Consider the following 8,632-nt stretch of genomic DNA (forward strand, 5'->3'; position numbering starts at 1 on the left):
TATTTTTTTTAAATTTCCAATTAAAATCTTAAAAATGGTTACAACAAATTGTGAAAATTTGTTGCACAATTTGACACTGCAAATTTTTTTTTAAAATTTCAAATTAAAATCTTAAAAATGGTTACAAAAATGGTGAAAATTTGTTGCGCAGTTTGACACTGCAAATGTATTTTTTTTAAATTTCAAATTAAAATCTTAAAAATGGTTACAAAAAAATTTGCAAAATTAGTTGCACAGTCTGACATTGCAAATGTATTTTTTTTATTTAAAATTAAAATCATACAAATGGTTACAAAACATTTTGGGTAAAATTTGTTGCACAATTTGACACTGCAAATGTATTTTTTTTAAATTTCAAATTAAAATCTTAAAAATGGTTACAAAAAAATTTGCAAAATTAGTTGCACAGTCTGACATTGCAAATGTATTTTTTTTATTTAAAATTAAAATCATACAAATGGTTACAAAACATTTTGGGTAAAATTTGTTGCACAATTTGACACTGCAAATGTATTTTTTTTAAATTTCAAATTAAAATCTTAAAAATGGTTACAAGATATAAAACCATTTCTTTTATTTTTTTTTCTTTAGATTAAACTCCCCGTAAAGTCAATCTGACAAAACAGAGCGCTGTCGTACGTCGTGAATGATGAACAAAATTGGCTAGAATTTGAAACGAGGCTTGAAAACAGAAATTTTCAGGTGTTCTCCTGGATTTTAGATGCCGAGTTAACCACGCCCCGCCCAACACTGAAATTAAATATCAAGACTGTCGCAGTGCGGACGTAATTCACGGTAAAAAACATGTGAGGAGCCGCATGCCGTCTCGGCCTGAAAATCTTTGGCGCCGCTGTGGACGTTTAAAATCCCTTACGGATGCTTTGTCACGGTCCCTTTTTGCTATTTACCCAAGCCGGGAGGAAGCGCTTTGACCCGTTTTGCCGAATGCAGAAATGGATCGCATTTATGGCGGATTAAGTCGCAGAAAACGCACTCGTTGCATGACGAAAGGTCCTTTTTTTTGTCTGGTGCCTGATGTTTTGTTTTCAACCAAAATCTGTCTCAAAAACAAATATGCCATCGGAAAACAAGCCAAATCCTTTTTCTTTGCCCCTTATCCTCACAAAGGTCATGGGGAGAGCCGGAGCCTATTGCAGCAGGAGGCGGCGTACACCCCGAAGAGGTCGTCGGCCAATCACAGGGCACGTAGAAACAAACAACCAATCAGGCTCACACCTAGGGGCAATTTAGAGTGTCCAATTAATGTTTTTGGGATGTGGGAGGAAAGCGGAGTGCCCACCCGCAGAAAAGCCACACAGGCACGAGGAGAACATGCAAACTCCACACAGGAGGGTCCGGGATTGAACCGGCGACCTCAGAACTGTGAGGCTAACACTTTACCACCGTTCCCTTCTCTCTCTCATATTCTTCTTTCCTTTCAGGTTGTCCCGTATATATATATATATATATATATATTTTTTTTTTTTTTAATTAATTTTTTTTTTTTTTGCAAATCCAGAACTATGTAATAAGTGTCATTTTTCGCAGCTTTGTAATTGGTTAGGCTGAAATCTATTTGCTGGACGTTTTTTTTTTTTAATTATTATTATTAATATCCCAATTTGCACTTGACTCGTCCTCGTTTTTAAGAACTTCCCCACCTGGAATCCTTGAATTTGCGTCTCCTCCCCTCGCAGCTCATTTGCCATGTCGAAGAACAACACCGCGAGGAAGCAGCACTGGCGCTCCAGGACGCAGGACTCCTTCGTCCCCCTGACGGACTCCTCGGGGGAGCTCGGCGTCGCCGTGGGAGGGGGCGCCGATTACGGAGAATTCCCTTTCGTCACGGCCGCCCCCGGGGACGGACTCGCCGTGGGCGACATCATCCTGGAGATCGGCGGGACGCCCGTCCTGGGGATGACTTTGGGGGACGTGCGGGGGGTGCTCAACTCCTGCCCCCATCCGGTCCGGATCAAAACCGTCTCGCCAGGTATGACTCTGATAAAACCGTGCACTTTGTCGGTCCGTCTCGCGTGGGGGTGACCTTTTCAACAGGACTTCCGGGTGGGGAAAACTCCGTCTTGTCATCAAGCCAAGATTGCCAAAACAGTCAATGGCGTGAACGTTGACTTTCACTTTTTTGGCCAGTCTGAATGTGTGAAGTATTAATTAGTCCAAAGGAAAATATCTTATTTGACGTATTTTGCTCACACTTTATGGAGGTAAATATGTGCCACCAGGATTTGAATTCAAAACGCCACTGAAAATGATATGTTGATTGATATTTCACAGTGATCAAATTGTCAATAGTGAGTTAAATTTGACAGGTGATTGACAGGTCGGAACTATTGAAAATGTGATGACTTTACGTTTCAGATCGAAATCCTGGTGGCACTAATTTACTTCCTTACACGGGTGGGTCGATTCCGAAATAGACGTACGCTAGTATAAATTCAGCCATATTTAATAGGATCACCGAGGGACCGTCCGATGAAGTGACTCTTGGGATTAACGGGACGTGCTCCTTTGACCCGGCCTAAACGCGATCAGAACCACTGACCTACATTGACAATTTACATGAAATTGGATTCATACCATTCCAACAGTCCGTTATCTTCATTTCATAACGTCTCTCTTGTCTGCCCAGCTTCCAGTCGTGCGTATACTCTATGTTGTTATTGTTTTTTTTTTTTTTTTTTTTAAATTTCAATATCTCTAATTTCAATGTAATCTGCCCAGGGCCTTCCCAATACACACCATAATTAATTTATTTTTCGTCCTTGTTTGTTTTTAAAATATTTTGGATCCACCAAACAAGCCATGCAAGTTAGTGTACGCCAACATTTTAACTTTTTAAATTTTTTTTTTCCACGGGATAATGAAAAAAAAATACCTAAACGTTTGGGTTACATCTGGCAGCAGAACTCCAAACGCAGCCATTTTTCGTACCCGTTTTATTTTTAACGGCTTTTTACGGCAAACTCACTTGGGAGACGTGCAGTGTAAATGTTGACTTATTAATATTTAAAGTGGCACTAAGCAGGATTAAAAAAAAATGTAAATTCAACGCAGCGCAGAGAAGAGTAACTTTGACAAGCCAGACAAATTTTGAATGTAGTGAGCAAATCTCTAAATGTATAAAATCCGGTTTCAAAAGCTGAACAATAAAGTCCGCATCTCAGCTCGCAGATGTTGTGGGCGTGTCAAATGGAAGCGGCAAAAGGAATCAAACACGCGGACGGGCTAACAGTTTATACGATGTAAAATCACGTTAGGAGGCCCAACTCCAAAATAAAATTGGTTGTCGTGGACTTGAATCGTAAAAATAAGCACACAAATCAACTGACCGTCACGGTTGGTAACAAAAATGTGACAATCGAGCACGTCGCCTGACGACCCGGTAGTTAGACCGTCGATATTGACTCCTTCGCTAGTATCGAGTTCCACACAAAGTCGCGTTGTCTCTGGTGAAAGTTCACAAAATGACCCTTCATCTCGACCCTGCCCCAGAACGTGGATGTGGTCTAAGGACCGCTTCCTGCTCCCAAATTGTCAGTTGGTCGCTCTCTCTTCTGCCCGTGAGCGCTCAGCCATTACGCCAAATTGTCAAACACACCCGGCAGAGCTTCTGTTGGCATGAAAAGCAGGATCCGTCGGAACCAAAATGGAGTCCCATAACTTCGTAGTAACCGTAACATAGTTCTCAGTAGTCTTTCTCCACGTGTCCTGCGATTGGCGGGCGACCAGTTCATGGTGTACCCCGCCTCCTGCCTGTTGACAGCTGTGAAAGGCTCCAGCACTCCCGCAACCCATGTGAGGATAAGCAGCTCAGAAAATGGATGGATGGATGGATGGATGGATGGATGGATGGGTGGATATTCAGCAATGATGATTTCACAGTCATGTTTTGTGCATTCCTATTTTTGGCCGTGAAGGTTTCCGGGAGGTGCTCAGTGCACCCGCATCCGCATAAAACTCACATAACAGTGAAAGGCAATAAAAAAAAATGATATCAAATAAAATGTTTCTGTCAAAATGTCATTTCGCCATCTGTATGCGCCATCCATCTTTTATAGCGCTCATGCTCATGAGGGTTACGGGGGAGCAGAAGTCAACTCCCAGGTGACTTTGGGGATGAGGCGGGATACAAAACTAGACCGGTGGCCCAAAAATTTCACTCTGCAAGAATTCGCAAATTATTATGATCGGCAAATCCGCCACCCTCAAAAAAGGAGACGTGTACAAAAAATGTCTGAGGAGATGTTTAAACGTCCGTGTGCGTTTTGGACTTCCCGCTTTCGCTGTTAAGCCTCGTTGCACTGGATTCATCAGACGGCATCCGATCAATCCGTCACTCCAGTGTCCAATCCGTCACCCGGAACATTGTTGCCGCAGCCCCCCCCCAAACCTCCCGCAACCGCTCTCGGAATCGGCCGTCCGTGGCAACGCGTTGTTGATCTGCACTCGTCGATTAGCGCGGCCGTGTCAAGGCGATCCGGTCGCAATTGAACACCCCGCGACAACATCGCGGCCGAAGCGTTTGTCCGTCGCTGGCGAGGACCTTGACGATAACAACGCGGGCCACGGCTAACGGATGCCCGGGTCGGTCCCGATCCGAGTAATACGTCAGCAGAGTGTCACACCCGCCCGAAGCACCCCCCCCCCCCCCCCCGTGGCCTCGCCGCCTTGATTGACAGCCGATTTGGACCCCTTTGCTCCCGCCGCCGCTGCCCTTCCCGTCGTCCCTCCGTGTTGCCTTGACAGCGACGGACGAGGTGATGCGCCAGGTCACGGCTCGACGCCTCCTTTCCCGCTCTTACGACTCGCTCGACTTTGCTCAGGTTCTGAAACACGAGGCACCGTTTTGAAGTTTCGATAAGATCTAATAACATCAGCGGTATTTGGACCTCGCCCGGCTTAATCCATCTCTTCATACAACCACTATCACAGCACAGAACTGTTTCATGTGTATTATCTGGACATAACGATATAAAATACTTCCTCCATGCCAAATGTTCGCTCAATATATTCATGCGTGTAGATCGTAACAAGGTTCACGCAACGTTTTCTTTGTTAGAAGCATCGAATGTTCGGACAAATGAAAACCTTTCAGACAAAGAAAGCCAAACGGTTCTGGTTTGAGCATGTTTTGCTCCCTCCGGCCAAGGAGGGAACGGAAAAATGATTCCGATTCTGATCAGCGCTCCTGATTCTGAAGGTCTCCGAGCACATTGGGTGAATGAAGTCTGATTGGACTCAAACTATCTCAGTAAAACTGACACGGGTGAAATTCATTTGACCTTCTGTAAAAAAAAAAAAAAAAAAAATTAAAAAAAAAGGATTGAAATATTGAAGAGTCTTGGATCGGTCTGCTAGGGAAATGAACGACGCTGAAGCGTGCCGCTTAAGTCCGTTCGTTGCCTCCCACGGAACCGTTAAGGCAGATTAATGTGCTCTCGCTAATAAAGCGGAGCGAAAACACTCGTAAATGTAAATCTAGCATATTAGCGGCCAAATCAAAACAAGGCTGAAGTGTAATTAAAGTCACGGAGAACGTTTAACAAATGATGTTCAGCTTTATGAGGCGCGCAAAATGCTGAAGGTTATTTTGGCCCGATAATATAAATAATGACTGAGTCACAGCCGAGAGGATGAGAGTGCAGAGCAAATATTTCGCGGCTAGCATCAGTGCTATCCTTGAAAGGGGAATTCCGGTGGTTTGGATTAACAATGTATCCAATACTGTCATGTCATATGTTCTGTATCTTGAATATGTGACGTTAATCCTCTCTCATTTAATGGTGTTTTGAGAAGATTTTCATTGGCAGTTACGAATTATCACGGGCGCCGCCATTTTGGCGAGTCACATGGCCTAAGTGCGCTCATGTGACGTAACAGCTGCGTAAACAAAGGCTCCATTACCATGGGACGCAATTTTGGCTAGCGCTGATTTCTCGTGTTTATCCTCATCTGACGAAGAAATAGCAGTATCGGTTGATCGGGAAGACGGAGGAATACTTCCGTACAGAATTTAAACCTGTGGCTGTAAATTTTCGGATGGTGCTTCAGACGAACAAAGGCCCCCGGAGCTAGCTTGGAGCCCGGCGCCGGAGCTCACTTGCAGAGCGCCGCCGGAGCTCGCACGCGGCTCGGCACCAGAGCTCGCTCGTGGCGAGCTAGTTCGCAGCCTGCTGCCGGAGCTTGCGAGCTGGTTTGCAACCCGCCGCTAGAGCTCGCGAGCCAGTTCGCAGCCCGCTGCTAGAGCTCGCGAGCTAGTTCGCAGCCCGCTGCCGGAGCTTGCTCGCGGAGCGCCGCTGGAGCTCGCACATGGCTCGCCACCACCGGAGCTCACTCGTGGCCGGTCACCAGCCGTCGGAGCTCGCGAGCTGGTTTGCAGCCTGCCGCCAGAGCTTGTTCGCAGCCCGCCACCAGAGCTGACAAACGAGTTCGCAGCCCGCCGCTAGAGCTCGCGAGCTAGTTCGCACCCCGCTGCCGGAGCTCGCTCGCGGAGCGCCGCTGGAGCTCGCACACGGCTTGCCACCAGAGCTTGCTTGTGGCCGGTCACCGGCCGTCAGAGCTCGCGAGCTCATTCACAGCCCGCCGGTAGAGCTCATGCGCAAGTTCGCAGCCTGCCGCCAGAGCTTGTTCGCAGCCCGCCACCAGAGCTGACAAACGAGTTCGCAGCCCGCCGCTAGAGCTCGCGAGCTAGTTCGCACCCCGCTGCCGGAGCTCGCTCGCGGAGCGCCGCTGGAGCTCGCACACGGCTTGCCACCAGAGCTTGCTTGTGGCCAGTCACCGGCCGTCAGAGCTCGCGAGCTCATTCACAGCCCGCCGGTAGAGCTCACGCGCAAGTTCGCAGCCCGCTGCCAGAGCTCGCTCACAGAGCGCCGCTGGAGCTCGTACACGTCTCGCCACCGGAGCTCGCTCGTGGCCGGTCACTGACCGTCGGAGCTCGCAAGCTAGTTCGCAGCCCGCTGCCGGAGCTCGCTCTCAGAGCGCCGCCGGAGCTCGTACACGGCTCGCCACCGGAGCTCGCTCGTGGCCGGTCACTGACCGTCGGAGCTCGCAAGCTAGTTCGCAGCCCGCTGCCGGAGCTCGCTCACAGAGCGCCGCCGGAGCTCGTACACGGCTCGCCGCCGGAGCTCGCTCGTGGCCGGTCACTGACCGTCGGAGCTCGCAGCTAGTTCGCAGCCCGCTGCCGGAGCTCGCTCACAGAGCACCGCCGGAGCTCGTACACGGCTCGCCGTCGGAGCTCGCTCGTGGCCGGTCACTGACCGTCGGAGCTCGCAGGCTAGTTCGCAGCCCGCCGCCGGAGCTCGCTCACAGAGCGCCGCCGGAGCTCGTAAACGCCGCTGGAGTTTGTTTGTAGAGCGCCGCTGGAGCTCACTTGCGGAGCACCACCGGAGCTCGCTCGCGGAACGCCGCCGGAGCTTGCTCATCAGACGCCGCGTCAATCCCGTCTGAAGAACCATCTGAAAATTCTATTTACAGCCACCGGTTCAGATCTTTATGAAAGTATTCCTCCGTCTTCAAAACCAACCAATACTGCTATTTCTTCATCAAATCAGAGAAATCAGTGCTGGCCATAATTGCGTCCCATCGCAATCAAGGCTTTGTTTGCGCGTCTATTACGTCACATCCACGCACGAAGGTCATGTGACTCGCCAAAATGGCGGCGCCCGTGATAATTCGTAACTGCTGATAAAAAATCTTCTCAAAACACCATTAAAAGAGAGACGATTAACATCACATTTTCAGGATACAGTACATATGACATGACCTATCGGATACATTGTTAATCCAAACCACCGAAATTCCCCTTTAACGGTTGAACTGCAAAGCGCACTTCATATGTTTGCCACGATAATATCAGCCATATTTTTCAGCAGACGGGACATTTCTTCCCGCCCGGCAAGCGTCATCTGTCAGCGCGACCGACGGGCCGGAGACGCGCTCCGGTCCATCAATAACCCCGAGCGGCCTGTCGCCAGTGCGAGTAAAGCGCTCGAGATGATATGAAGAGATGAGAGCGGTGAAATCCAGGCCCCGGGTGATTGGCGCCACCCCCACCCCCGGCGAAAGCCTCGCTTGTTAAGTCGGCGCCAATTAACTTGAGGAGATTGTTTGGTGCGCGCGAGGGAGCCGGGAAAATGGATGCGATTCTCAGGTGCGACGCGAGGTGATAGGGAACAAGATGGCTGCCGGTGAAGACGCGGGTGTCGCTGTCGAAGCGCTAAATTAAGATAGGCGTCGTTGGAAGATTGCCGTCGCCGACCAATTTTCTCCTCATCAGTCGTCGTCAGGTGTGATGAGATGCAAACAGCCTCAGCGCAAGTACACAACCCGTCGGTCCGGTTGTGATGATTTGAATATTTCTTCCCTCCTTTCTTCCTTTCCTTTCCTTTCTTTCTTTCCTTTGATTGACGCCTCGCTTGTTTCCTCTGCCCTTCCCTCAGGCGCCACGTTGTGCAAGGATCTCCGGTTGTACCTGAGCAAGTGCTTCACGCCCGGCTCGGTGGACGGCGCGCTTCAGCAGGTCATCCGGGAGAACCTTTACCTCCGAGCCGTACCCTGTGAGTCCGCCTTCACGCGCGTCATCTCGCCTCCAACGGACGCGTCGCTTTAAACGCGC

The 8,632-nt window shown here is 49.0% G+C and overlaps 1 protein-coding gene across 1 annotated transcript in view; it reads left to right on the forward strand.

Moving 5' to 3' along the window:
• Positions 1-1,667: 1,667 nt before the first annotated feature.
• Positions 1,668-8,632, forward strand: part of LOC133495619 (membrane-associated guanylate kinase, WW and PDZ domain-containing protein 1) — a 50,970-nt gene continuing 44,005 nt past the window's right edge. Inside the window, exons 1-2 of the mRNA XM_061810489.1 lie at positions 1,668-1,990; positions 8,457-8,573. Of these exons, the coding sequence (XP_061666473.1) occupies positions 1,708-1,990; positions 8,457-8,573 (400 nt within the window). The 5' untranslated portion in view covers positions 1,668-1,707. The remainder of the gene's footprint in view (positions 1,991-8,456; positions 8,574-8,632) is intronic.

Source organism: Syngnathoides biaculeatus, chromosome 2 (genome assembly GCF_019802595.1).
Source record: "Syngnathoides biaculeatus isolate LvHL_M chromosome 2, ASM1980259v1, whole genome shotgun sequence".
NCBI classification, from domain to species: Eukaryota; Metazoa; Chordata; class Actinopteri; order Syngnathiformes; family Syngnathidae; genus Syngnathoides; species Syngnathoides biaculeatus.